This window comes from Hippichthys cyanospilos, chromosome 9, assembly GCF_059441005.1.
Source record: "Hippichthys cyanospilos isolate Australia breed blue-spotted pipefish chromosome 9, RoL_Hcya_1.0, whole genome shotgun sequence".
Taxonomy (NCBI): domain Eukaryota; kingdom Metazoa; phylum Chordata; class Actinopteri; order Syngnathiformes; family Syngnathidae; genus Hippichthys; species Hippichthys cyanospilos.
In genome coordinates, this window is record NC_142377.1 from 17,457,494 (window position 1) to 17,485,483 (window position 27,990).

Genomic DNA, 27,990 nt, shown 5'->3' on the forward strand with positions numbered 1-27,990 from the left:
TAAACAACAGAAATATACACAAAATATAAAAGTCAGTCATTTATTTTGAACAATACATGCGTGTTTTTCAATTGACAAGTACTGGTATAACAAAACTAGCCTTCCCCACACGCTAAACAAAACACACATCACTAGGTTGTAATTATTTTACTAGTGTACTATATCTGATTCTACCATTTGTCAAAGCCGACATCTTTACCACAACACATACTGGCGGCACAGTTCATTGGGCATCTGCAAAGTTCACAGCAGACTTTACAAGCACTGCGGTTTGCAGTGGGAAGCAACATAGGGAAGGATTAGAACAAACTGATTCATCTGATCTGAATTTAAGTGTCACTAAAAAATAAAACAAAGTAGCAGATTCTCAACTTTTGGTTATCGACAGAGGTTCTTTTTGTTTTTTTTTTAAGAATAAAAAATTATCTGTAAAGTACAGTTAACCTGTACTTTATCTGTACAACGTAAAGAGCATTCAAAGTACACATAGTAAGCTATAAAAATAGATACCTCGGACTTTAAGCAGTTTAGTAGTCATTACATTGGTGCCTTGAGTTATGAGTTGAATTTGTTACGTGGCTACAAAACATCTTTCCTCATTGAAACGGATGGAAATGCCATAAGCCGTTACAGCCCCTCTGACAAAACAAACCCCAAAAAAGAACCAACAACAAAAGTGTTTGTAATGTGTTTTAAACACCTAAGCAACATACAATAATAACAATGGAATTCAATAGAATGTAAAGAAAAAAGCTGTTTTTGTTACATTTATTGCTTTATTTCAATGGACATGGAGTTGCTCCTTCTGGTGCTATAGGGATATACGGTCCAAACCTGGTCTTAGTTCTTAGTGCTTCATTAGTCCTTCTTTGAACAAGACAAAGAATATATGCCTGCAAGTATGCTTAGATTCAGCGTGGGGTTGAGGACCCAAATGCAAGGAAGCAGGTAAAACCTGCAGGAGTGACTGAACAAAATTTTGTATCAAAAGCAAAATACAAATAAGGGTACACTAAATAGACAACTGGATGTGACAGTGAAAGTGATCTGACAAATACTGACAGATAGTAGATAACACATACAAAAAAATACAAATACAAAAAAAAAGTCAAGACAACAAGAAACACCCGGACAAGAAACCAGTGGCTGAAGGAGGTGATTGGACAGCACAAGGGAGCAGGCTGATAAACACGAGGAATCGAAATACTCGATAAAAAGGACAAGACACAAACCACAAGAAAGCGTGAAACAAAGTCAAATACAAATCTAAACAAAAGCAGATCATGACAAGGTTTTGTCATATTATCTGTCTAGGTGTGTTGCGCCACCACATGTGTTCGAAGAGTCATCTCTTAAAAGGGGCAAGACACCACAGCTACAATGATATGGATAGCTCACCTGTTGTATTCCTCATTATGCGTTAGCATGAAGTCAGCCAGACAGTTTTAACTACAAAATGTGTGATTTTCTTTGTTTTGATAAGTTTGATGCCAGACATTGAGTTGGACTGTCAATAAGCAGCTTGAAAACCAGTTCAGTGTCACAATATAGCACTCAGATCTAAAATTTCTGCTTATAAGTCAAAGAAAAAAACAAAAAACTCAAGTCACTCTTATCTCAAGGCACCACTGTATATGAGTAATAGCATATGTGCAAAACTGAATTTCAATTTCAAAGCTTGCACAGGTCCAGCAAGAAGTACAGTACAGTAATCCTAATTAGCAAATGGATATCCACACATCTGTCAGGTGTGTTGCTCCGTCTCACTTTTCTTCCGAACAAGGTATTGCAGGATTGACTGCAGCCGCTCTTAATGACCAGGCTAAAAACGAAATACAAAATGCAAATACATGATCCAACAGCCCTTAAAATGTTATAGGGTTAGCATTGTAAAAACGACCGTACAGTAGCAAGTGTGACTGCTCAAGACACAGTCGGACTGAGTGTTAAGGTGCTATGTTATGGCGCCGCAGCATTTCGATAACAGAAGCTGGTAACCTAAGAAGTGTGTTTGCATTCTGCCATTTGACGCCTCTGTGGTGTTTATAAAGATGCCACTGACCCTTCAACTAAAAGTCCTACGCACAGTTTGCTGAGAAAGATGAGCGGTGACTGACAGCGAACCAAAGCATCTGTTAGCGTAATCATTAAAAGGCGTTTTTTTCTGAATGAATTCAATTGACCGACTTGTTTGATGAAACGGTCTTAAGGGCAATCTGTGTTATTTTAAACAAGCCAGTCGCACTATGAGGCCAGTTGTCATCTAAATCAAGGAGCAGCCTTCAAAGTATCAAGTAAGACCACACCTCCTCACCCCTTAAGCTCCCGTCTTTTCACACACTAATCCTAAGAGAGCCGCCGCAAGATAGACATCCAGCTGGGGTCCGTATCCAACTACAAACTTGTTTAAATCATAAGATATTCTGTAACGTGAAGAACGAGTTGAAAACTTGGATCGTCAGGCGTGCTTACTCTTTCTAATCATTCAAAAGTGTCTCAAAGATTACCCAATGAAATCAAGCATAAGGATAAAAATTCAAAATTGATGGGGCAAATTATTCAATCCTGCGGAACAGTTGGGTCACACAAACCCAGAAGCACACTCCCAAAATAATCTGAACGAAAGTCTTTAAAAAGGCTGTTCCCACTGGAATGTTGCTCACCTCTCACCTTGGCGAGTTTTACTTAACGCAGTTGTTGCTCCTTGACAAATAAAGAAACTGTCAGGCGAAGTTCAAAAGGCCATAAAAACACAATAAGCCTCTTGGGCATGCGGCTTTGGCTTGGGCATCAACACTGGCCTGGTGCTATATTTGTGTTTTGCCCTAATAAGACGCAAGATTTCAGAGTGGGTATCGTGTGACACATATTTATTGGAGACAGAAGCTCAGTATATCTTGTGGGTAACCCCTTTAGAATTTCTTCTTGTTTTTCACTGCTGTAAGTTGATCCGTTTTCCAATGGCAGCGGTCCCTAGTGTGTCTCGCACCATTTTCAATTGTGCTGGCTGAGTGCCACATTCTTAAAAAACCCAAGGCTTATTAAAACCGTCTTTTCCTATTCCGAGTGCAAAATGCAAGGAATGAGACGATGCAAAATGTAAACTAAAAAAGAAAAGCGGGTTTCCAGGAATCCCAACTGAAAAGCATCACTCGGTTAGATTCATTTCGGGATCATCCGCAACAGCCTTGTGCGTCCCTTAAGAGGTAGAAACGAGAATAGCTGCTGGCACGGCGGTGAGAATGAATCCCTTGGCAATCCTCCCCTTTCTTCAAAGCTCTATGGCACTGTTTCATTTTTAATCATTTCTGACTTGTATGGACTCTGAAACAGTATATGGGTGAGATTTTATAGCTCCCCCAAAGCATACCAAGGGACCGCTGCTGTGCCAGGGAGCATTAAACAGAGCTATCTGTCACACCTTTGGCCTGTCTGCACCTGCTCACTTAACATTAAGCAGAATCTACACACACTCCATATTCATGTCGTTGAGCTGTAGATACAGCAAGTTTTCACCAGCAATATTCCACTTACATGCATTGTAGTTTCATGTCAAAAGTGAATCATTTCATGCTTTAAATCATTGCTTCCTCTCAACAAGACAACTGCAACCAAAGCTTGAGCAAAATACGTAATTCATTATAGAGGTATCATATAATTATATGTTACAAGTAGTTACATCCTATGAGATGAACCCAAAGGCTGTCATGGATCCAACAAGGAGGACATATAAATATTTCTTATGGCAGCAAGATGTAAGAACTACTTCTCAAGTAGCATGCCAAGCAACATGACCAAATAGAGCAAGGTGCATGTGATGGCATCCCATCCTACTGTATAAAAGGCAGCGTAAGAATCTGTCCGTGACAGACGTCCATCGAAGGTAGGTTGCTTAAAGGCTTAAGCTACGGTCATTGTGTTACAAAACTCTGGTAAAACCTCCAGTTACCATTTGTGTCCCGTAAATAATTCTGTTAAGTGGAAAAGAATAAATAAGGGCTTAAGATACAAGGTTTTGAATAAACGACTGAAACAAATCCATTTGACAAAGTATTATAAAGGTGGATTATATTTTGTTATAAGGCTCTGTGAGCCTCACTCTTCTTCTTTTTTTTTTTTTCCAGTCTGCTCTGAAGCCTCCCAGATTTTCTTCATACGTGGTGGTGTCCTCCAAGGTAAATTAATCAAACATTTAGAGTATAAGGTAACCTCTTTACTATTACAATGTTTTAAAATGGCTTTCAGCTATGTTTCACTACAAGTGCTGTGATGTAATGTGTTTAGACTTTATAAGATCCTTGCTGTGTTACTTCCATGAAATAACTCATTGTTGAGCATCAACAAAGTATATGACCCATGCAACTACTGTGTTGACAAAAAAAGACCGACTGTGTGATTATTTTGTTTCGTCGCTTATAGTAAAAGGTCATCATGAGCGATCCGGAAATGGAGTGTTTTGGCCCGGCGGCCGTTTACCTCCGGAAGCCAGAACGTGAGCGTATTGAAGCTCAAAACACGCCCTTTGATGCCAAAACCGCCTACTTTGTGTCTGAACCCGCTGAGATGTACCTCAAGGGCAAACTGGTGAAGAAAGAGGGTGGCAAAGCTACCGTGGAGACGCTCAATGGCAAGGTGAGCGTAAAAGAACAGAAAAGGCAAAAGTGTTTGAATCTGCTCTGAGAGAATATTTATCCATGTCAGCAAAGGAAAATCATTCCCTCCAAAATGTTGTCAAATTCAGGCACACAGCTTCGTTAATTTCCATGGCATTTGTGTCTCTCTGGCAGAGTATCACTGTAAAGGAGGATGAAATCTTCCCCATGAATCCACCCAAGTTCGACAAGATTGAGGACATGGCCATGATGACCCACCTCAGCGAGCCCTCTGTGCTGTATAACCTCAAAGAGCGTTACGCAGCATGGATGATCTACGTGAGTTCCGTTCTCAAGGGACAATGGTGTTTGTTGCTTTGACAGTCATTTTGAACATATTACATGGTTTTGCAGACCTATTCCGGGCTGTTCTGCGTCACTGTGAACCCCTACAAGTGGCTCCCAGTGTACGACGCAGTTGTCGTATCAGGATACAGAGGCAAAAAGAGGATTGAGGCTCCACCCCACATCTTCTCCATCTCTGACAACGCTTATCAGTTCATGCTTCAAGGTGCTTCAAAATGAAACTTCTTTTGGATAATTTACTGATAATACAGTTAATGTCTAGAGACTTTTTTTCAAAATAAACCTGTGTAAGTTTTGACCATGTCTCGGGCAATTAACTTAACTCTCACCTCTCTAAAAAGCACAAGTCATTATTACTTGAAGAGTTCAATACAGAAACTACACAAACTGTCGTTCACCTTTTTCTGCATCTTTACAGATAAGGAAAACCAGTCCATCCTGATTACGTAAGTGCAAATTGTACATATGTAATTGCATGCAAACTGCTGATATACTCTTGTCATTTTGAATGAAATTCTCTTGAATCCCTCTTGTAACCCAGTGGAGAATCCGGTGCAGGAAAGACTGTGAACACCAAGCGTGTCATCCAGTACTTTGCGACAATCGCAGTGGCTGGAGGAAAGAAACAAGAGCAAACTGCTGGCAAAATGCAGGTGAGGAATGACATTTGTTTCCTATGAAACTTGACACGTGCATTTAGAAGCAGTCTCTTCATATTTTGTGGGTGACCGGGAAATGTGATTTCTTCTCTAGGGTTCACTGGAAGATCAAATCATTGCAGCTAACCCCTTGCTGGAAGCCTATGGTAATGCCAAGACTGTGAGGAATGACAATTCATCACGTTTTGTAAGTTGTTTTTTATTACCCTTGCTGAATATTTATTCTATATAAAAGAAATGTGAAAACCTGATTGAAGAAAATGTGACTTGGCTTCCGCATAGGGTAAATTCATCAGGATTCATTTCGGATCCACTGGCAAGCTGGCTTCAGCTGATATTGAAACATGTAAGTTACGTTATTGAAAACTCACGCTCCACTATCACCTTCATGTGGTGTGGTGAATAAGTTTAGTTTTCTTCATGAATCTATACAGATCTGCTGGAGAAGTCTCGTGTGACCTTCCAGCTGTCTGCTGAGAGGAGCTACCACATCTTCTATCAGCTCATGACTGGCCACAAGCCCGATCTTGTTGGTGCGGAGTAGTGGACAATATTTGCACTTGTCTGCCATTAAGACTATTCCTGCATCCAAATATATACTAATATACATGCTTATTACAGAGGCCCTTCTGATCACCACAAATCCATATGACTTCCCAATGGTCAGTCAAGGTGAAATCACTGTCAAGAGCATTGATGACGTTGAGGAATTTGTCGCAACTGACGTAAGTGTAACTGTTCAGGCATCTGAATTCAGAGTCAGAGTCACAGAACTAGATTGAGTTCCAATTCACACATTCAGTAACTTGAGTGTGAAATAGCATTCTTTTGGATCGTTTGAAAATATTGAGAGTTTGTACCCTAATTGTATGTAATTACTTGCAGACTGCCATTGACATTCTGGGATTCAACGCAGAGGAAAAGATAGCTATGTACAAGCTGACTGGTGCAGTCATGCATCATGGCAACATGAAGTTCAAGCAGAAGCAAAGAGAGGAGCAGGCTGAGCCTGATGGCACTGAGGGTAAGGAAACCGAAGATATTCAAAGGAAATTTCTAGAATGGGTTTCTTTAATATACTTTTTAATTTATTATTGTTTTTCACTTTTAGTGGCAGATAAAATCGCCTACCTCATGGGTCTGAACTCTGCTGACTTGCTCAAAGCTCTGTGCTATCCCAGAGTGAAGGTCGGGAATGAATACGTGACAAAGGGCCAGACCGTGCCACAGGTATGAGTGAGCGAGAAACACTCACACAGAAGCGTTCATTAACAACGTCACATTCATATCCTGTCCTTATAAATTCAGGTTAACAACGCTGTCTCCGCTCTGAGCAAATCTGTCTATGAGAAGATGTTCTTGTGGATGGTGATCAGAATCAATGAGATGCTGGACACCAAGCAGCCCAGAAGCTTCTTCATTGGTGTCTTGGATATTGCTGGTTTTGAAATTTTTGATGTGAGTCCGTATACAGACTGTCCATACGCATTCCACTTTAAGGCTGTTGTTGATTTGTTTTTGTTTTTTCATAATGTTTCAGTTCAACAGCTTGGAGCAGCTGTGCATCAACTTCACCAATGAGAAACTGCAACAGTTTTTCAACCACCACATGTTTGTCCTGGAGCAAGAGGAGTACAAGAAAGAAGGCATCGAATGGGAGTTCATCGACTTCGGCATGGACTTGGCCGCCTGCATTGAGCTTATTGAGAAGGTACTCAAATAAACCATTTCCACTCAGAAACAAACATGTTGGTACAATAATCAAAGCCCAAATGTCATTCCAGCCAATGGGCATCTTCTCCATCCTTGAAGAGGAGTGCATGTTCCCCAAGGCTTCAGACACAACCTTCAAGAACAAGCTGTATGACCAGCATCTTGGCAAAAGCGCCCCCTTCCAGAAGCCAAAGCCTGCCAAAGGCAAAGCCGAGGCCCACTTTGCCCTGGTTCACTACGCTGGCACTGTTGACTACAATGTCAACGGCTGGCTGGACAAGAACAAGGACCCCCTGAATGACACTGTGGTCCAGCTCTACCAGAAGTCTGCCGTGAAGCTTTTGGCTCACCTCTACGCCGCACACGCCGGGGCTGAAGGTAAATGCCATCAACCTTTATATGTTGTGTTTCTGGCTTTTCACCATAAAACTGGGAGACTTGCAAGGATTCTAAAAAGTCAGAAAAAGGCCGCAAAGATATTATACATGTAATGTTCACATTTACAGCTGATACCGGTGGCAAAAAGGGCAAGAAGAAGGGTGGCTCCTTCCAGACTGTGTCTGCTCTGTTCAGAGTAAGAGTCACTCCAAATAAATATGTTCACCAAAAATATGACTCCCTCTAGTCATGCATCCAAACAATCTTTTTCACATTTCAGGAGAATTTGGGCAAACTGATGACCAACTTGAGAAGCACTCACCCTCATTTCGTGCGTTGCTTGATTCCAAATGAGTCCAAGACTCCAGGTACAGTATCATTAGAATCATATTAGGACTACATGTACAGTCCAATAAGTCCAAACTCATTGGTTCGCCTCTTTTTCAAGGTTTGATGGAGAACTTCCTGGTTATCCACCAGCTGAGGTGTAATGGTGTGCTGGAGGGTATCAGAATTTGCAGAAAGGGATTCCCCAGCAGAATCCTCTATGGTGACTTCAAGCAGAGGTAAAAAAACAAAAACAAAAAAACAAACATCAGACAGAATTCGTGTGACTTAACCACTAGAAATAATCATCAACTTCCCTCAAATCAGATACAAAGTACTGAACGCCAGTGTGATTCCTGAGGGACAGTTCATTGACAACAAAAAGGCTTCAGAGAAACTCTTGGGCTCTATTGATGTTGACCAGACTCAGTACAAGTTTGGACACACCAAGGTAATTAGTTCATCTGGGCTGAAAGCCAACCTGTCGATACAGTACTCCAACAAATCCTTGACTGCGTGGCCACTGTCTTCCAGGTGTTCTTCAAAGCCGGTCTGCTGGGTACACTTGAGGAGATGCGAGATGAAAAACTTGCAATCCTGGTGACCATGACACAGGCTCTCTGCAGAGGCTACGTCATGAGGAAGGAGTTTGTTAAGATGATGGAGAGGAGGTACACAGGATTATTTACAAACTCAGTAACTATGTAAATGACATTATTCTATCTCAATTCTGTTTATTTGTGTTTGTTTGCTGTTTTCAGAGAGGCAATCTACTCCATCCAGTACAACATCCGCTCATTCACGAATGTCAAACACTGGCCATGGATGAAGCTGTACTTCAAGATTAAGCCTCTTCTGAAGAGCGCCGAAGCTGAAAAGGAGATGGCCAACATGAAAGAGGAATTTGAAAAGACCAAGGAGGATCTCTCAAAGGCCTTGGCCAAGAAGAAGGAACTTGAGGAGAAGATGGTTTCTCTCCTGCAGGAGAAGAACGACTTGCAGCTGCAGATTCAGTCTGTACGTTAAACAGGAAATGATTAATTAATGCATTTGATTGATAATGAATTATTTGCTAAAATTATATCATTGTGACTCCAGGATGGTGAAACCCTTGCTGATGCAGAGGAAAGGTGTGAGGGTCTCATCAAAGCCAAAATCCAGCTTGAGGCCAAAGTCAAAGAGGCTTCTGAGAGGCTGGAGGATGAGGAAGAAGTCAACGCTGAGCTGACAGCGAAGAAGAGGAAGCTGGAGGACGAGTGTTCCGAGTTGAAGAAAGACATTGATGACTTGGAGCTTACCCTGGCTAAAGTTGAGAAGGAGAAGCATGCCACCGAGAACAAGGTTCGCTCTTTGCAATCTTTTGCACTTAACAACTCATTCAAAACATACAATTAACTTAACTTGAATTAATTTGTGCAGGTCAAAAACCTGACTGAGGAGATGGCCACTCTCGACGAGTCCATTGCCAAATTGACCAAGGAGAAGAAAGCCCTCCAAGAGGCCCATCAGCAGACCCTGGATGACCTTCAGGCTGAGGAAGACAAAGTCAACACTCTGACAAAGGCCAAGACCAAGCTGGAGCAGCAAGTGGATGACGTATGTCATGACAGATTCCCTCCCCATGAAACATTATTGAATAAAGACAATAACAATAATAACAAAATACTGATAAATGATAAAATATTGATAAATAATGACTCATTACAGCTTGAAGGCTCCCTGGAGCAAGAAAAGAAGCTCCGCATGGACCTTGAGCGATCCAAGAGAAAGCTGGAGGGAGATCTGAAGCTTGCCCATGAAACCATCATGGATCTGGAAAATGACAAGCAGCAATCTGATGAGAAAATCAAGAAGTAAGATGACTCTCAACTCTATTTTGGATTACTTTGTATGTCAGGGAATATCATTGGATGATGCATGACATTGCTCTTCAGATTTACAGTTGCTTTTGTGCTTCACCTCCTTTGGGAATTAAAATGCATCCTTCCTGCATTGTCACACAGGAAGGACTTTGAATCAAGCCAGCTTCTTGGCAAGATTGAGGATGAACAATCTCTCAGTGCTCAGCATCAGAAGAAGATCAAGGAACTTCAGGTTGGTTCATGGATGGTGAACTCACCATTGTGGTAGCAACCCCGACTTAACCCTAACCCAATGCGCTACTTATCATTTCAACAAAAAACAGGCCCGTATTGAGGAGCTTGAGGAGGAGATTGAAGCCGAGCGCGCGGCCCGCGCCAAGGTGGAGAAGCAAAGGTCTGATCTCTCCAGGGAACTTGAGGAGATCAGCGAGCGTCTTGAAGAGGCCGGCGGAGCCACCGCTGTCCAAATCGAGATGAACAAGAAGCGCGAGTCCGAGTTCCAGAAGCTGCGTCGTGACCTGGAGGAGTCCACCCTGCAGCACGAGGCCACCGCCGCCGCCCTCCGCAAGAAACAGGCTGACAGCGTGGCTGAGCTTGGCGAGCAGATCGATAACCTTCAGCGGGTCAAACAGAAGCTGGAGAAGGAGAAGAGCGAATACAAGATGGAGATTGACGACCTCAGCAGCAACATGGAGAATATCTCCAAAGCTAAGGTTAACCACATGGGCAGCTTTGTCAACATACATGAACTTTTTTTTTAAGCTTAGCAATGACTCATCAATTTCCAATGTGTCCTATAAAATCTTATTTCAGACTAATCTGGAGAAGATGTGCCGTACACTGGAGGATCAACTGAGCGAGCTGAAGTCTAAGAACGATGAACATGTTAGACAGCTCAATGACATTGGTGTCCATAAGGCAAGACTGCAAACAGAACATGGTGAGGGACAACTCCGATATTTATGTCTATTCCAGCATTTGCTTAAAAGAAGTCAGGTGGAGATGAACACCAAATTTGTTCGCATTAGGTGAAATTAGTCGCCAGCTGGAGGAGAAAGAGGCTCTCATCTCTCAGCTCACAAGGAGCAAGCAGGCTCACATCCAGCAGATTGAAGAGCTCAAGAGGCACGTTGAGGAGGAAGTCAAAGTATGTCATCGTTTAGATAAAAGGTTTTCTTGGAAAACTGCACTTTCTGAGTTTTCTAATATTTGATAAAAATGTCTTATTGTTAAAAGTCCAAGAACGCCCTGGCCCACGCTGTCCAGTCCTCCCGTCACGACTGTGACCTGCTCCGAGAGCAGTATGAGGAGGAGCTGGAAGCCAAGGCAGAGCTCCAGAGGGCATTGTCCAAGGCCAACAGTGAGGTTGCTCAGTGGAGAACCAAATATGAGACTGATGCTATTCAGCGCACTGAGGAACTCGAGGAGGCCAAGTAAGTCATGAAAATCATGCCATTATTCACAGATGTAGTTTCATTAAGCCCATTGTGTATAAAACCCTTTCAACAGGAAGAAGCTTGCTCAGCGTCTCCAGGATGCTGAGGAGTCCATCGAGGCAGTGAACGCAAAATGCGCCTCTTTGGAAAAGACCAAACAGAGACTTCATTGTGAAGTGGAAGATCTCATGATTGATGTGGAGAGAGCCAATGCTCTGGCTGCCAGCCTTGACAAGAAGCAGAGGAACTTTGACAAGGTCCGTTAAGATTATTTCTGGCACAGTTTAAAGACATGACTAACAATGTGTCTTAAATGTTTTAGGTTCTTGCTGAGTGGAAGCAGAAGTTTGAAGAGAGCCAGGCTGAACTGGAAGGAGCTCAGAAGGAGGCCCGCTCTCTCAGCACTGAGATGTTCAAGATGAAGAACTCATATGAGGAAGCTCTGGACCATCTGGAGACCCTGAAGAGGGAGAACAAGAATCTGCAACGTAAGCCAAAATATTGTCCTGAATTATTACATTACTTATTTCAAAATTTCTAATCTATTGTGTACTGGGCAGCAAAGGGACATTTTTACAGAAATGTCAACATATAGAATTAATTACAGTCCTCGATTATAATGTTTTATTACAGAGGAGATCTCTGACCTGACTGAACAAATTGGCCAGAGTGGAAAGACCATTCACGAACTGGAGAAAGGCAAAAAGATCGTGGAAACCGAGAAGTCTGAGCTGCAGTCCTCTCTTGAAGAGGCAGAGGTATGATCTAGGGAAATGATGATGTCACCAATCCAACTCCAAAATATGCAGGAACAACAGCAAAAACTCGCTTTGTTTGATTGTTCTTGTCAAGGCCACACTTGAGCATGAGGAGTCCAAGATTCTTCGCGTTCAGCTTGAGCTGACCCAAGTCAAGGGTGAGATTGACAGAAAGCTTGCGGAGAAGGATGAGGAGATGGAACAGATCAAGAGGAACAGTCAGCGTGTGATCGAGTCCATGCAGACCACCCTGGATGCCGAGGTCAGGAGCAGGAATGATGCCCTGAGACTCAAGAAGAAGATGGAGGGAGACCTGAACGAGATGGAGATTCAGCTGAGCCATGCCAACCGCCAGGCAGCTGAGGCCCAGAAGCAGCTGAGGAACGTCCAGGGACAGCTCAAGGTACAGCAGTACAAGCTTTTTGATTCATCGTTATGAAGTCTTCCACCCAGACTGAACTTGTTCTTTTCATCTTCATTTAGGATGCTCAACTGCACCTTGATGACGCACTGAGAGGTCAGGATGAAATGAGGGAGCAGGTTGCCATGGTGGAGCGCAGGAACAACCTGATGCTGGCTGAGATTGAGGAGCTGAGAGCTTCTCTGGAGCAGACAGAGAGAAGCCGCAAAGTGGCTGAAGCTGAGCTGGTTGACGCCAGTGAGCGTGTGACACTTCTGCACTCTCAGGTTAATATATAAGACAACATCCAAACATTGAGGAAGTAAAATAGCTGGATACCGAATCTTACGTGACTTAACCTCTTTATTCAGAACACCAGCTTGATCAACACCAAGAAGAAGCTGGAAGCTGACCTTGTCCAAGTCCAGGGTGAAGTTGAGGATGCTGTGCAGGAATCGAGAAATGCTGATGAAAAGGCCAAGAAGGCCATCACTGATGTGAGTCACCTCATTGGAAAAGAATGACATTTTTGAATCTACGATATTTAAGGTTTTACTTCAGAACGCAAGACAAAGAGATAATCTGCTTAAACGTTTTTGTTGCTGTTGGAAACTGAACAGCAAAAGAAGCGAATTTATTTCTTCTCTATTTCACAACATTTTAGGCTGCTATGATGGCAGAGGAGCTGAAGAAAGAGCAGGACACCAGTGCTCATTTGGAGAGGATGAAGAAGAACCTGGAGGTGACCGTCAAAGACCTGCAGCACCGCCTGGATGAAGCTGAAAGCCTGGCCATGAAGGGTGGCAAGAAGCAGCTCCAGAAACTGGAGGCTCGGGTAGGTCATCCGGAAGAACAAAACAATTTCTCGTCCTCTTCTGTGAGATTTGTGGTTTGACAAGATCAAATTAATTTCACCAAAAGGTCCGTGAATTGGAGAGTGAGGTTGATGCCGAGCAAAGGCGTGGCGCTGAGGCTGTCAAGGGCGTGCGCAAATATGAGAGGAGAGTTAAGGAGCTGACCTATCAGGTACGTTCAAACATCAAATGATCCACATCCCTCGATGTGACCTTCAGATCACATGAAGTGGCAAAAGAGCGGTTTTAAAATTACTTTTGTAAATTCAAATAGACTGAGGAGGACAAGAAGAACGTCCACAGACTCCAGGATCTGGTTGACAAGCTTCAGCTGAAGGTTAAGGTCTACAAGAGGCAGTCAGAGGAGGCTGTAAGTATCCCTGATTCTCTCATCATATTTCCTCATGAATCATCTTGCAACGTTATAACCAAACTGTGTCTTCTGGTACAGGAGGAGCAGGCCAACTCTCACCTGACCAGGTACAGGAAGGTTCAGCATGAGATGGAGGAGGCTCAGGAGAGAGCCGACATTGCTGAGTCCCAGGTCAACAAGCTGAGGGCCAAGAGCCGTGAAATGGTCAAGGTAATTACAAACGGTCTTAAACGTCACACTGCTTAACGTGAGTGCATCTCAAAATCTAACCGCTTGAATTTTCTCTCTACCGTCACGCAGAGCAAGGACGCTGAGGAGTGAACAGGGAATCGGCCTGAAGCATCAAGATCATATAATATGACTTTCTTGTTGAACATGCTGTGACTCTGTCAATAAAAGATAGCTTACACCAACTTACTCTTTTTATTTCTTTACACTTCCAACAATATGAGGACTTAAGATACCAACTATGCAAATATTTGACCACTTTACTGTACTTTACTTCTTATAGTCTCCCAAATATACAAATGATCCCTTATCTACTTTAGACTATGTCACGAGTCACAAAGGTACTACTTGAAGCAAGGAAAGGGATCATTACAAAATATTTAATATTTACCATATGGAATGCATTCATTCGCATCGTCAAAATCTCAGTTTGAGCGCCACAGTCATGGAGTCTTGGAATACATCGCTTTTCTCCCCTTCAGAGTACTCCTGAACTGGAGTGACAATAATTGGTGATGGCTTCTCCACGACTTTACACAGTGTATCAACAGGGACTGACCCAAATAGTTCAACAAATTAGATGCAGGAGTAACAACAGTATTATTCAGCACCGGAGAAAACTGTTATTTTAGCCACCAAAACCAAACAATAACAGCCAGAAAGAAGTGGCCTTGGTATTTCAAAACAGAGGTGGCAATGAGTCACAATAGAGACAAGTCAAAACCATGTCACAAACTTTACCTAAATTTACAACAAGCCCTGGAGTCAGTGTTGCAAAAAGCAAATGAAGTTGGATCCTCTGTGAAATTCAAGCAAGTCGAGTCAAGTTAATTTAGCCACTTTGCAGGACATGTTCTAACAGGAGTTTACTGTCCTAATCTTCTCAATTAAATGCAAAACCAAAATGAAGCTTTGATGAAATAGCTCATCTACTCATTTCTGTCCTTTTTATACAGACAGATCAAGTTTAATACAATAGCATGTTTCTCGTCTCTTTGAATTGCAAAGTTAACATTCTCTTTCGCCTAAATGGATCAAAAACAAATTCTTGAAAAAACAAAGGTGATATACTTCTAAGTGGCCCCTTGCGGAACTGGCTTCTGCGCTAAAATTCATGTAAACTGCCAAGACTTGTCATCTAAAATATAGCGACTAATAAGTCAAATTTAATCGATTATTTCATGTTACGTTAGGCATATCCAAAAACCTAGAATTTGTCATTTCAGACTGAAACGACTCAAGAGGTGTGTCTTGAGTCCCTCAGCTTCAGTTAGGGCGACATATCAGTGACTACATAAAATTTGCATTTTAGTTGTTCATGAGGTACCCATGATGGAATGTGTTTCCTGTTCGATCCATTCAGACTTAGGAAATAAATATGTACACAAGTACAATCAAGCAACAACACCATGAGCAGCCTACTGTAGTTAGCATCATTAACATGAAACTTGGAATACATTTTACGGCCATTTATTTGTATTTGATTGTTTTACTTCGTGAAAACGTACATCACACAAAAACAGAAATGACGCCTATCTAAGTGAACTTCAAAAATGAATCAGTTGAATCCTTGAAGCCAAAGAAAGTTGAAAATTAAACTACTGGTATATAGTGTTGAGACTTGATAGTGTACAACCATTAAATTATTTTAACAAGCCTCAAAAACTGATTGACTAAATATATATATATATATATATATATATATATATATATATATATATATATATATATATATATATATATATATATATATATATATATATATATTTAACCTTTCTGTGCTCTTTGTGACGTAACTCGCCCATTCACTCTATTTTAAACTAATGCTTTGAGGCCATCTAGTGGCAAGGTGAAAGTCATATCTACAAATAAAGTCTAATAGAAAATAATGCTTTGAGGCCACCTAGTGGCAGGGCACACTATTAGGAAAGCAGTTCAACGTAAGACAATTGGTTTACTGCAGTGGTTCTGAATTTGGTGCACAGTACTAGTACCCCTGAGGGTACTTGAAGGAACTTCAAGGGGTACTCGAGATTTTAAATCAAACAAACAAACAAACTTGCAAAAATCCTTAAAAAATAATTATTGAATTCATTCATTTTTTCAGGAAAATATAAGTTCATAAAACAAATTTTATGTTCAGTGTTTTTCAATTTTATAATTGTAAAAAGCCAGATTCTCCCCTATATTGTACTTCATTTTTTGTGGACAAATATTTATTCATAATTATTTCTTTTTGAGAACAGTTCTGACGCTTTATATTGATTATATATTGATTATATATATATATATATATATATATATATATATATATATATATATATATATATATATATATATATATATATATATATATATATATATATATATATATTTTATGTATTTATTTTATTTTTTTGTGGAAAACATTTATTAATGATTAAGTTATTTCTTTTTGAAAAAAAATTGCGGACCACTGCAAATGAAATTTGAAAGGGTCTAAAGTTTAACAAATCAGACACTGATGGCTGATATTTTTTTCTCTCTCTTTTAACGCCAAAATGTTTTGCACTGGTTAAAGGGTGCTTGACTGAAAAGATATTTCACAGGGAATTTATGTATTTATTTATTTTCAGTTCAACGGAGGTCAGCATTGCATCGCCCGCAGGCTGTTGCTCTCGGCACTGCATAAATAATTATTTGCACATGTAGATTACTGGCTTTAGTTTTAAGTATGATCAGACAATTCAGTTGATACCGCATTTGGTTCATAGACTTTTTTTTCGAGTCAGTCAGGGAGGGATCATCCAACCATCGCAGCTCTGCATGCGCATTACGATCGTAGCCGAAGGGAATTGGTGCAGTGTAAACAAACCGACTGCGGTAGCAAGTACTGTGGCATAACTGTGAGAACTGTGAGCACTCGCTTTCAGATAAGTAGAGAATTTGCCATCAGAATGCCAATTTAATCCGTCAAATGGACCTCGCAGCTGACGATTCGTTAAACAAACCTCGACTGCCGCGATGACCGACAAGGAGGCTGACGACAGCATCAGCACCGGCACCGCGTCCAGCAGCGCGCACTCGCGGCTCGGCCGGCCGCCCGGTGAGCGCCTCCCCGGCCCGAAGACCAGCGTGTGCTCCCGCTCATACTTCGTGGTGGTGATGGTGTTCTTCCACGTCTACATCATCAATGTGATCGCCCTCCTCTTATACGTGCACTACAGTAGCGGACAGGAGGACGCCAGGCCGGGTCCTCCTCGCGATGCTCCGAGCAGCGCCAAGCAGAACCCGCAGTCACCGCGTCTGCCTTCGAAGGCACCGATGCGACGTGACATTTTTCTCCCACGCATGGAGGGCATCCGAGTGAGTACTCGGCGCTGAACTATGATGCGTCACGGGTATTATTTACCCCGTCATGATATTGCATCGCACAAAAGATAATCACCTCCATTTATCTCCCAGGTGGGACATGTTCAAAAGGTGTCATTAGTGCCTGGGAAAGTCCACGAAATGAGAACTTTGAGTATGAAACCTCTTCTTTTTGGTAAGCGCACTTTCAAATTAAAAGAGCTGTACCAACAAAGTATGTCACAAAAATAATAACGTTCATGGTAGAAACTAGCATGTATTTATTCAACGGTATGCAAAGGCACTATTTCTGAAAACAAGAAATGAATTTGGGGAGGGGGGTTGTTATCAAAATAAGATTGCTGACTTCCACAAAAGCTGAACCGTCCTGATTTGCATAAGCTTTTTTAAATTTGCTAATGATTGTATTTTCTATTGATGAGTCGTACTTGTAATTCTATTTTGAAAAATGTGAGCTTCTCATCAAAATCAAAGCGCGTGTATTAAGCTTGCTCAATCGACTGTGAGGATTTATAAAGATAGGTATTTATTCTGCTGAGATAATGAAAGCATCACTGGCGCAAGTAATTCGGGTGGAAGTATAATTAGATGGGATTCGAGACAGAGCTTTGAGGTATGCCACAGCTGGAGGTTGTTTTTGTTGTCAATTGATCATCATTCAAAATGTAATTTTGTTTTACAATCCAGTTCATGTTTCTTTTCCTTGGAAACTGTTCCAAATACCAGTCAAAAGTTTGGAAATACTACCTTCAAATTGGTCTCAAACAGGTTGTCAAAAAATTCAAATGATCAACTCTTGAAAAGGCACAGCTGTGAAGTAAAAGACGCTACCGAGCATTTGACTGCTATTGTATTTATGTTTGTATTTGCAGTTGTTCTGCATTCTATACTCAAACTTTATTGAGCAACACCACATTACCAAAAATATTTTTTTCTACAAAGAATTCTTGCAATGTAATTGTTCCCTTCATATAAATCAAGCTCCCTATGCACATCTGACCCAATTTAGGCTTCATGCTCCCAAGATGAAGTGCAGATGACATAAGTGCATCTGTGGGAGGAACAGAAGCAGCAATGCATGAGCAAAATTGTCAAGTGGGTCAGTTGTCCTGGAGCAAAAGATGGTCCAGTGCATCTTTAGTTAGATTATTCTGTACAGTGGAACCTCCAAAGTGGAATGTCTCAGAAGTGGCACAATTTCTAGTTCAAAGTAAATATTCTGTGAGGAAAAAAAGGTAAGAAAGCTCAAAATAAAGATATAAGCATGTTTTTGGGGGAGCTCCCATCACGTGTTTCATTGTGCAGAGATCCCTGACTTCTTATCAGAGGATGAGTGTCGCATTGTGGTGCAGCTGGCACAGCTAAAGGGTCTAATGGAAAGCCAATTGATGGTGCAAGATGGCCAGGAGGAGCTGGCCAAGGAGCTCAACCTCAGCCCAGAGGAGATCTTCAACCTTCTCGATATCAACCAGGATGGACAGCTGCAGCTCCATGAGGTGTATGTCACTGATTGGCGCATGAATGCGAAACACTACAGAGCGTTTTATTACAGACTTAACAAAGTCATCCTGCTTTTTGCTTTTGACAGATATTGACTCATTCTCGAGTGAGGGATGGTATTTGGCTCACACCAGAGAATTTGCAAGAGATCTATGCCGGGCTCAATGCAGACAAAGATGGAAATGGTAGGAAGTCATTCTTTAAACATTTAAATGCACCTGTCCAACTGTTAAAGGTTTCAGTATTTCTTGTACAACTACAGTACATGAGCATCTTTGTTGATATCATTCTAGCTATGTACTTTCCATTTATGTGGTAGGCTATACTCGAGCTGCTTATCTGGTAAGCAAGTTCCTTCCCAAAAACAATGCATATTAATTTACCTTTATCAAAGCATAGTGCCGTTGGGAAGTTTGTATACAGTTCAATTTAACATTAATTGGACCTACAACTCTTACATGTTATCCGTTTTCAAATCAGGAGCCTATTAAGTTATGCCAAATATAATGACAGCCAATCAGTGTCCACTTCAGGGGAGATTGATATATGCTTTACAAAGACTTACAACTCAAACACAGGAAGTCCGGTGCATAAAAACTAATCTCATCAGCATACATAAACAGTAAAGTCAGAGATAAAACAATTGAATAACACAATTTAAAAACCAAACAAACATCACTTCAACAATGTTTGCAATATTTATGAGCATCTCTCATTAAGACACAATGGGAAAAACAAAAACATCGACTTATTCGCGATGTTGTTAGGGACAATCTCTTTCTATTGGTTTCTCAATCTTTCAAATTTTTTATCGTGTTTTAATGATCCATTTGTCTATTAGTGAGTGTGTTAACTCACTCATTGGCAGCCTAGTTAAAAAATTGATCCATGTCTATAGTCATCAGTGTCAGTGAATGAGTTAATGGTGTCACATTTCATTTTGTTTAACAGTCCTTTCAGGTTCAATTGAGGTTCACTTGATTATATTGGAATCCATGATTCTTTATAACATTATTTTTTAACAAACACATGTTTTTGTTTTGTTTTTTAGATAAAAGCTAAAAGATTAATTAAAAAGATAGAAAAATGATACCAAAAGAGAAAAGCAAGTTGCGCAAAATGTCCTCAAGCATATATCTGGACACTTGCATTCAGAAAATTAGACGGGCTCAAATTACACTCATATGTGAATATTCTAATGGATTTTGGGTTTATCCTCAAATTTCCCCTGGAAGCAAAATATCTATAAACATATAAATATGTGATTTTTCATAGTGCAGTGAGAGTAAATTTAAATGCAATGCTCAGTGTGATGCAGTGATGCTTTCCACCACTACCTAAGATATTGTTAAACTAAGTGACTAAAATATAGGTCTAAAATGAGGTGTGTATTTAATATGCTGAAGGTTTGCTGAGTTTAGAAGAGTTCAGGCTCCTGAGTGCCGACGCCTTCCAGCGCTTTCTGCTGCAAAAGGGAGTAAAGAGAAGTCAGCTAGTGAGAAACAGCAGGCACACTTGGCTATACCAGGAAAAAGGAACCCATCAGGTCCTTCAAGATATTAAGACCAGGTGAGGAAAAAATGCATTATGATCCTCCAGTTATGAAATCTATTTTGACAGGGACATGTTTGAAAATAATTCAAATGTCCAATGTCTTTTTTAATGTCCAAGGGTGACTCGCCTCACACGTCTGCCAACCACATTGGTGGACCTGAGTGAGCCGCTGCAAGTGGTGCGCTATGAAGAGGGCGGGCATTACCACGCCCATCACGACAGCGGGCCTTTCTACCCAGAAACAGCCTGCACTCACACTCGTCTCGCGGCCAACGCCTCCACCCCTTTTGAGACGTCCTGCAGGTAAGCCCACTGTACTAATGTCCATTTGTGTCCATCGGAAGCGTCCTTTTTGTATTTTTTGTATTTCGTGTCCTCTACACTTGTCTGCTCAATGTGTGTTTGAACCATCTGCGTGCGTGTTGTTTTAAAACCTGTGTGTTGCACACTCAGGTACATCACTGTTCTCTTCTACCTGAACTCTGTTGAGGGGGGCGGGGAGACCGCATTCCCCGTGGCAGACAACAGGACCTTTGATGAAGTGGTGCGTAATGTCTGTAGGTCAGCAATTGTGAATGCAGAGTTGTGTAAAGCATATGTCTTTCATGTTGCCGTTAGCTTGCGTGTTTGTCAGTTAATGTATTTTATGTGACGAAGTTTGGGGAAAAACTCAACATGGCTAATAAGGGGCTGCTTTTCCTCTTTTAAGTCTCTCATCCAGAATGATGTCGATCTCATGGACACCAGGAGGAATTGCGACAAGAGTAACCTAAGGGTGAAACCTACCAAAGGGAAAGCTGTTTTCTGGTACAACTACCTTTCTGATGGAAGAGGTACTCAGTCATAAAATATAAATGTGCTCAAGCGGCCGTGCCGCTAAATTCTAACACTACAGTATGTATATTAAAGGTGGATTACAGATGTTACAAGTTTCTTTTTAAACGACATCTTCGAACTTTACCCGTGAAACACTGAGGAAACGCCTTGATCACGTGTAGGACTGGGAAAAAAATTTGGAGCAAGTCGGACAAGTTGCCTTTGAAAATAGGTTAACTAAAAATATCCACCTCAAAACGTCACTAGAGCCATATTTGTGCCACCCTTTTCTACGTAGACCTTTCTTTCAGACGTAAGCAGTGTTGCAATGGTGGCAAGGGAGAAAACCTCCTCTAAAAAAAACAGGGGATATCACAAGATTTTAGATAATTTCCAGAAAAAAAAATCATGCAAAGACCATCTTGACATGCAGCTCCATTGCTAGTCTTAGTGCTCTGCCTAGTTGATTGCGCATTGTGCCATTTTCAGTTGATTGAAAGTGGCAAAATGACCACCGCTGGAGATGGATAAAAAAGTGGATTTTCCTGCTTAATCCATAGTAAATCCAATATTATTATAGGGGTGTGCATAGAACATAGTATTGTAAATTGTTTCCTTACTTTAGCTACATGAGAGGAGAAAACTATGATCAAAATCTATATGAAAAAAGATTTTAAAAAATGACAAAAGTGATATATTTTCCCCCTGCAGGATGGGTTGGAGAGCAGGATGAATATGCGCTACACGGAGGCTGTGTGGTCACCCACGGCACTAAGTGGGTCGCCAATAAATGGATCAATATTGATCCAGATTACCAGCGTCAGGCTCGCTACGAGCAGCTGGTGTCCCATCAGCCAGAGGATGAGGATGATGAAGATCTGACATTGAATTCCAATATTCATCAAGAATTGTAGCTCAGAATGCAACCCCTGCCCACTCTGTCATGCACACACCACGTTTGGGGAACGCCAGATGTATTCAGGGAATGAGGTCACGGTGGTATTATGCAACTTCAAAGGCACTTTTGTCGAATTTTGCTTGATATCGTTATTCTGTTATTTATTTAACTAATTGTGTATCGTTAGTCTTCCCGTTTTAGGAATGTTGCACTAAAAAGGCATCCAAAGGAGCTGTAAAATCTCTTTGCATGAAATAGCTATCCATGTTTTACTGTTGTTATACAGTTGCACTTGACTGAGATTGCTAAAAAATCATTTTAAATCAACTTTGTACTGCAGCAACGACCAAAAAAAAGACATACTAATGTTTGACGCATGTTGCCTTGTATTTGATCTTCCAATCCTTGATTTTTTATTCAAATATGTTCAGATCTTCTATTTTAGCCTTTGTTTTTAATAAACGGATGTATGTATTTTCCATGTGTAATAAAATTAAATCAAGCTTTTGTGTTTTACTGTAACACCATTATCACATGAAACCATTGACGTAAAATTGCGGGCCCCAGTGTTTATCGACCACTAGAGTGAGTGAATCACATCACTGAGTGCTAGGGCTGAAGCATCTGGACCAGTTACAGTGTATGACAACAAAGAACTACTTCATAAAGAGATTCTAAAATCAACAGACTAAATATTATACTGTACATGTGTTCACTCAGTTGTTATAAGGTCTTTCCCACCTTGAGAAGCGATTGTCCTGATTGCATCAGTTTGTTACAGCTTGGTGTTGCTGCCCATCACCTAGAACAAAAGCTCACATGAGGCCATTGGCCTAGAAAAAGCAACATCCCCTCAAATGGCACTTTCAAAATCATACTTACTGTTGGTAAGTCACATCTGCGATGATTTAGACAGTAGAGCACAGCATCGTGGACAGAGGCAAAGAGATGTCTCTTTGTGATTGAGTCAGAAAAGAAGTGACCAAGCTCCAGCTGTTGGACCACAGAAGCTGAAGAGGAGATCAGTTGACAGGTAAAGTGGCAGTCCGGTGAATTATCAAACTCGATTAGTGATATGTTTTACACTTACCCTGACAACCTGCCAAGTAAACGTCAATATCAATCTCACTGAAGTTTTGGAATATCTGTCAACATAAAAAAATACCCCAATCAGGAATGTTGGTGAGGGATAGCTGAAAATATCTATTGACAACAGTAATGGGGCAGCTGGATAATTATTGTGTATCAGGGCCGCTAAGTGGTCAATATTGACCATTACTAATTTGACTTTCATTTTATTTTCAAACCTACATTTTTCATAGTCTTAACAGCCACAGTATCGATGAAGTTAGCCGTGGAGAGGTCAAGAATAATCGAATGGATGTCCCAAGTCCATTTGCCTAGAGACCCGAGAGAGACGCGTTCCAGATCACGACTCAGGTTGTCCTCACTGCTGGATCCCAAAGTGGTGGCGTCTCCATCCATCTGCTCAGACGTCCATCCTAAACTACTGCTGTCGGGATCTCCTCCTTTCAAATACTCCCATCGATAGTGACCATCTGTTGTCGTGGGTTTTACAAAGACTGTGTCATTTTCTCTGTCAATCCAGTTCCCTTCATTCATTTCAGTGCCCTCCTTAGTCGTGCTTGTGTCTTTCCAGGTTTTAGCATCCTCCTCCACTGAAAACACTGCTGTCTGGTCAGCAAGCTTCTATGGAGTGGGTGGAAAGATACATTCTGTTCAATGAGATTTGAGTTATCAATTCATGCAACGTAACTGGTATGTTAAAACAACAATACATGTTTCTTGGCTTGTCTTTTTGCCCGTCTCTCTTCTCTCTTTTGCCTACGTTTTTCTTTGGTCTCTTGTCTCTTTTTGTAGACAATCATTTCATTGATGTCCAGTCCACTCTAAAACCACAAGGAAGAAAGAAATAATACAAAGCTTCTAGGAAAACTAAATTTTATGTTTATTATTAGTCAAGACTGGCAAAAAACAAAAAAAGCAAACCTTTCCTTTCAGGGCCTCTAGGTACAATTCAGCATTAGCAAAATATATTGTAGCAGAAGAGCGAAATATTGTAATACCCGGAATTTCTCTTGCCTGCATGACATACAAACATGAATTGCATATTTTAATACAAGTACAGCAAGGCATTGGTTTGTGTCTTTTCTACCTCTTTGTGAGTTTCTATATCCACATACAGCTCTGAACCGTCAATGTTTCCCAGAAGAGAGTATACTGGTCTGAAAATGGTAGAAATAAAACACATTTAAAAGTCACAACAACAGCTACACCGACGTAAGATAAAGAGAGCCAAAACAAGTATTATTTTCACAATTATGTCTTAAGAAGAAGAAGAGAATACAGAATTGGCTCCATTAGAGGAGTTATAATATTACCATGCAGGTATTGCTTAAGTGAGTAGGTCTCAAATGGGGAAATGACACAGCATTCTGTTTTATCTTTTTCCTCAAAATGCTTTGTGCTGGTTAAGGGGTGCTACGATGGAAAATTACAATTGAAAAAAAAGTATGTAATTGAAAAACTAGTTAAGAACCATTGGCCTAAGTGACTTTAGCCGTTCACTGCATTGCAGGAAAAAAAAAAAAAGTCAGTCTTACAGCTGGGTCCTGAAGATGACAGTAAGGAGTGCAAACATAATGGCAGCAGCGAGGCCCAGATCCAGGTTGAAGAGCAGAGTGGACACCCACGTGAACAACCACAACACCTGCGGGGCAAAAATTAGAAAGATCGTCCACGTTCAAGTCACAGAAAATTCTGTCCAAACTGCTGTCGTCCTCTCACCAAATCAGTCTTGTTGCTCCTCCATAGAATAACAATGTCTGAATATTGTTTGAACATACCCTTCAAATTCACAAAGACAATTGATGCAAGAACTGCCTAAAACACATGTTTAAAATAAGATTTGGACATTGAAATATCAAATAAGATGATTAAAAGCAACTACTTGTATACAAAACCTTTGGTAGTTCCTGGAAAAGTGGGCCCAGTTTCAGGATTGTCACCAAGACAATTATAGCTGATGCAATTCCAGCCATCTGCAAGCGCACCAGAAAATAGGATTGGTATTTGTATGCAACATAAATAGGCCATAACATAACTGGAGATATAAAGAAATAAAATTGTAGTTACCTGTAACTATTAGAACTTACGTGACGAAAAGCACATACAAACATAGATCATAAGATGCACACTCGCTGTTTCATTGTGGCTTGATTATACCAAAACAAATAAAATATTTGCTATAAGGCATGTTTATATTTTTACTCACTTGTGTTTTTCCACCGGAGCTCTCCTGAACGAGACTCCGAGACATGGATGCACACACAGCGTAGCATTGGAAGAATCCCCCAAATGTATTGCTGAGGCCTAGAGCTACCAGCTCCTGTAGCAGTGTGAAATCAACAAAGGCAATAGGCAATTTATATGTGTTCTTAAAATTCTTCAAACAACTAGTAAGAGTCTCTTGCACCTGGTTGCTGTCGACTTTGTATCCATGCTTCAGTGCAAATGTTTTTCCAAGAGAAATTGAAATGGCGTAGGCCACAAGAGCCAGTGCAAATGCATCGCCAATAACTTCATTAAAAATACTTCCGTCTGGTACAACTGGAGAACTTAAGCTGGAGAACAAAAGAAAATAAGGAAGAAGTGAGTCGGTAAGAACGAAGCATGATGCCCACAAAAATTGATAACTGAAATTATGAGGCTTACCCACTCGGGATTTCTCCGACAACTGCAATACTGTAATTTCTATTTAAGTGACCATAGTTTGATATCAGCGTTGCTGCCATAATCTGCAAACATAGACACTGTTTTTAATATTAATATAAACACTGTGAAAAGTAAGATTACGATATCCAGCAGGATTTATAATCCTCAACCAAATAAATCATATACTAAAAGGGCAGTTAATTATTAATTGTTGAGAAAAAATTGCTGTCAAGCGCATAAAAATATAGAGGTCCTCTACTGCTGACTTTGCATGTTTGCTTTGCCACTGCAAGGCTGCACAATCAGCGCAAACCTAAACCGCTGATGTGCCAACATGAACACAGTGTGTCCTCGTGTCAACTGACTGTGATGAGCTCCACTGGGATGGGGACGGGCAGCCTTGGGCTCAGGAAGGAGTTGAGCTCCTTTGCCGTAATCAGCAACGCCAGGGATACGAGGCTGACAACCAGAGTGGGGAAACGCGTCTGTGGCAGCAAGAGGCAAATATCCTTTAGAGTCTAAATGATGGGAGGGAAAGATTAATGATTAGTCTGTTTTTCCAACCTCGGTAAATTATTTTTTTTAAATACGGGCAGGGGTTATTCGATACAATAATTGATAGGGTCAATTGTTATAAAAAAAAAAAAATAATAATCATGACAGCAAGAATTTATATGCGCATCACCAATAAGCTAAGACTTGCTCTATTGCTTGTATATCTATGGTCAATAACTCAAGCTGGCAAGTGTACCAGGTAGTGAGTAGGAAGACGTTGTGAACCAGTTCATCAAAGAAAATTATACAGACAAGTCTGTGCAATCCTGCAATTTTTTTGGTGCTACATTTTAACAATTTACACGTTAGATTACTTTTTTCATTTTGATTCCTGTTTTCTCCTTTGATATTTCAAATTATAAACAGGGTGATTAAAAAAAACTCTATACTGTTGCATTGTTGTTGCATTTTGTTGGAAAATAACAAGAACCTCATTAAATGGCAAATTTAATATTGGCTAGGTTAGCAAAAAACTTGTAATTTCAATTTAAGTATTAATCTACAATTCAGGAAATAATAATTAAAAACACTAAATTGAAGGTGTTTCCAAATTTTGGGCTGATACTATGTATTTTTTTTCCTTGCAATTGATATTTCAAAATACAGTATTTGGCTGATACTGTGTATTTTTTTTTCTTACAATTGATAAAAAAGAATATGAGGCTCCGATCAATAAATAATTAAACTTCTACATGCATAAATTAATATACTGAAATTGAAATTGAGTGGAAACCGAACTTTTCGATGTGAAACGGCAAAGTCTCATGATTCTTTCAAATTACTTCATCAATCAAAGCAGTAACTTACATAGACCAGTGATAACGGCCCATCAAAGCGTGCAGGTGACACCCCAAAGAAGTACTTCAGTTGGGCCACCACAGCATGGACTGCAGCGGCTGTTGTGTACGCTCGCACCAGAGGTTCAGACAAGTACGTTCCTACGAAACCGAATTTGACCAAACCCAGCACAACCTGAGCACAAACATACAATATATGCATAAGAGGTTCGACCGTAAAAGAGAACATTCTGTTTCCATACCTGAATAATTCCTCCCAGAAAAGTAGTAGCAGCTGCCACCTGCACCCTGTACGAGTCGCGGGCAGCTATGTCCACTTCTGTCGTGACATTGGTCCCATTCATTTTCAGGAAAACAACATCTGGAGCAAGTCTCTCCGTAACACTGCCCACCATGATGCTAAGCACAGCAAATGTACCTGTACAGCAAGAAAATGCTATGTCAAGATGTACCGGCAATTATAGCAAGTACTTTTTCTACTCACCGATTGAAATATGACGTGACGTTCCGAAAAAGAAGTAAATCAATGCTGGATAAAAAGAAGTGTAGAGTCCATAAACAGGAGGAAGAGAGGCCAATAAGGCATATGCCATACCTGGGGTCGAAAATGTTGCTTTTATAGCATTCAAATAAAACACAGTAAGAGCCCAAAATGATAAGTATAAACTAATATCCAACCTTGTGGCAGATGCATTATTCCGACACTGATGCCGGAGATGAGATCTGCCATGCCTGAATCCCAGAATGAGTATTTGGGCAGCCAGTATAACACAGGAAAAGTGCTCAAAACACTTTGTTTAAATTTGGGACCTGAACACCTGCAATTTAAACCTTATTT

General features: G+C 40.7%; 3 protein-coding genes across 3 annotated transcripts; 2 read left to right on the forward strand and 1 right to left on the reverse strand.

Annotated features, from left to right (window-relative positions):
* Positions 1-137: 137 nt before the first annotated feature.
* On the reverse strand, positions 138-27,938 carry slc26a6l1 (solute carrier family 26 member 6, like 1). Its single transcript, XM_088423032.1, has 19 exons — positions 27,831-27,938; positions 27,637-27,747; positions 27,395-27,570; positions 27,163-27,327; positions 26,166-26,318; positions 25,801-25,883; positions 25,562-25,709; positions 25,361-25,474; positions 25,050-25,127; positions 24,874-24,969; positions 24,690-24,796; positions 24,242-24,311; positions 24,076-24,168; positions 23,865-23,975; positions 23,377-23,775; positions 23,156-23,210; positions 22,948-23,075; positions 22,807-22,867; positions 138-1,822 (listed from the first exon to the last, which is right to left on the reverse strand). Exons 1-18 carry the CDS (start codon positions 27,880-27,882, stop codon positions 22,841-22,843), a joined length of 2,166 nt encoding a protein of 721 aa, XP_088279158.1. The 5' UTR covers positions 27,883-27,938; the 3' UTR covers positions 138-1,822; positions 22,807-22,840.
* Positions 4,123-14,131, forward strand: LOC148419228 (myosin heavy chain, fast skeletal muscle-like). The gene is made up of 40 exons (XM_088424216.1): positions 4,123-4,175; positions 4,420-4,632; positions 4,788-4,931; positions 5,007-5,163; positions 5,377-5,404; positions 5,500-5,611; positions 5,712-5,804; positions 5,900-5,963; positions 6,052-6,150; positions 6,239-6,342; positions 6,503-6,641; positions 6,729-6,847; positions 6,926-7,075; positions 7,158-7,328; positions 7,402-7,708; positions 7,837-7,904; positions 7,989-8,076; positions 8,157-8,274; positions 8,363-8,486; positions 8,570-8,706; positions 8,797-9,052; positions 9,134-9,376; positions 9,455-9,631; positions 9,743-9,888; positions 10,039-10,129; positions 10,221-10,610; positions 10,711-10,837; positions 10,926-11,044; positions 11,134-11,330; positions 11,407-11,590; positions 11,656-11,821; positions 11,967-12,091; positions 12,186-12,494; positions 12,575-12,778; positions 12,863-12,988; positions 13,156-13,326; positions 13,413-13,517; positions 13,620-13,715; positions 13,797-13,928; positions 14,019-14,131. The coding sequence occupies exons 2-40, from the start codon at positions 4,432-4,434 to the stop codon at positions 14,037-14,039; spliced, it is 5,808 nt and encodes a 1,935-aa protein (XP_088280342.1). The 5' UTR covers positions 4,123-4,175; positions 4,420-4,431; the 3' UTR covers positions 14,040-14,131.
* On the forward strand, positions 16,690-22,568 carry p4htmb (prolyl 4-hydroxylase, transmembrane b). The gene is made up of 9 exons (XM_088424637.1): positions 16,690-17,291; positions 17,391-17,472; positions 18,603-18,793; positions 18,886-18,982; positions 20,204-20,366; positions 20,469-20,654; positions 20,805-20,895; positions 21,061-21,184; positions 21,879-22,568. Exons 1-9 carry the CDS (start codon positions 16,950-16,952, stop codon positions 22,079-22,081), a joined length of 1,479 nt encoding a protein of 492 aa, XP_088280763.1. The 5' UTR covers positions 16,690-16,949; the 3' UTR covers positions 22,082-22,568.
* Positions 27,939-27,990: the final 52 nt, after the last annotated feature.

Bases quoted from the DNA above. Each gene is read 5' to 3' on its own strand.
- p4htmb (XM_088424637.1), top strand. From the start codon at position 16,950: ATGACCGACAAGGAGGCTGACGACAGCATCAGCACCGGCACCGCGTCC. The intron at 18,983-20,203 runs GTAGGAAGTCAT...AATATGCTGAAG, and splicing joins TGCAGACAAAGATGGAAATG to GTTTGCTGAGTTTAGAAGAG. The intron at 20,896-21,060 runs GTGCGTAATGTC...TCCTCTTTTAAG, and splicing joins ACAGGACCTTTGATGAAGTG to TCTCTCATCCAGAATGATGT.
- LOC148419228 (XM_088424216.1), top strand. From the start codon at position 4,432: ATGAGCGATCCGGAAATGGAGTGTTTTGGCCCGGCGGCCGTTTACCTC. The intron at 5,612-5,711 runs GTGAGGAATGAC...TTTCTTCTCTAG, and splicing joins AAACTGCTGGCAAAATGCAG to GGTTCACTGGAAGATCAAAT. The intron at 6,151-6,238 runs GTGCGGAGTAGT...TGCTTATTACAG, and splicing joins CCACAAGCCCGATCTTGTTG to AGGCCCTTCTGATCACCACA.
- slc26a6l1 (XM_088423032.1), bottom strand. From the start codon at position 27,882: ATGGCAGATCTCATCTCCGGCATCAGTGTCGGAATAATGCATCTGCCA. The intron at 25,475-25,561 runs GTGCAAGAGACT...ACACTGCTACAG, and splicing joins ACAAAGTCGACAGCAACCAG to GAGCTGGTAGCTCTAGGCCT. The intron at 23,211-23,376 runs GTAGGTTTGAAA...TTATGTTGACAG, and splicing joins CTGTTAAGACTATGAAAAAT to ATATTCCAAAACTTCAGTGA.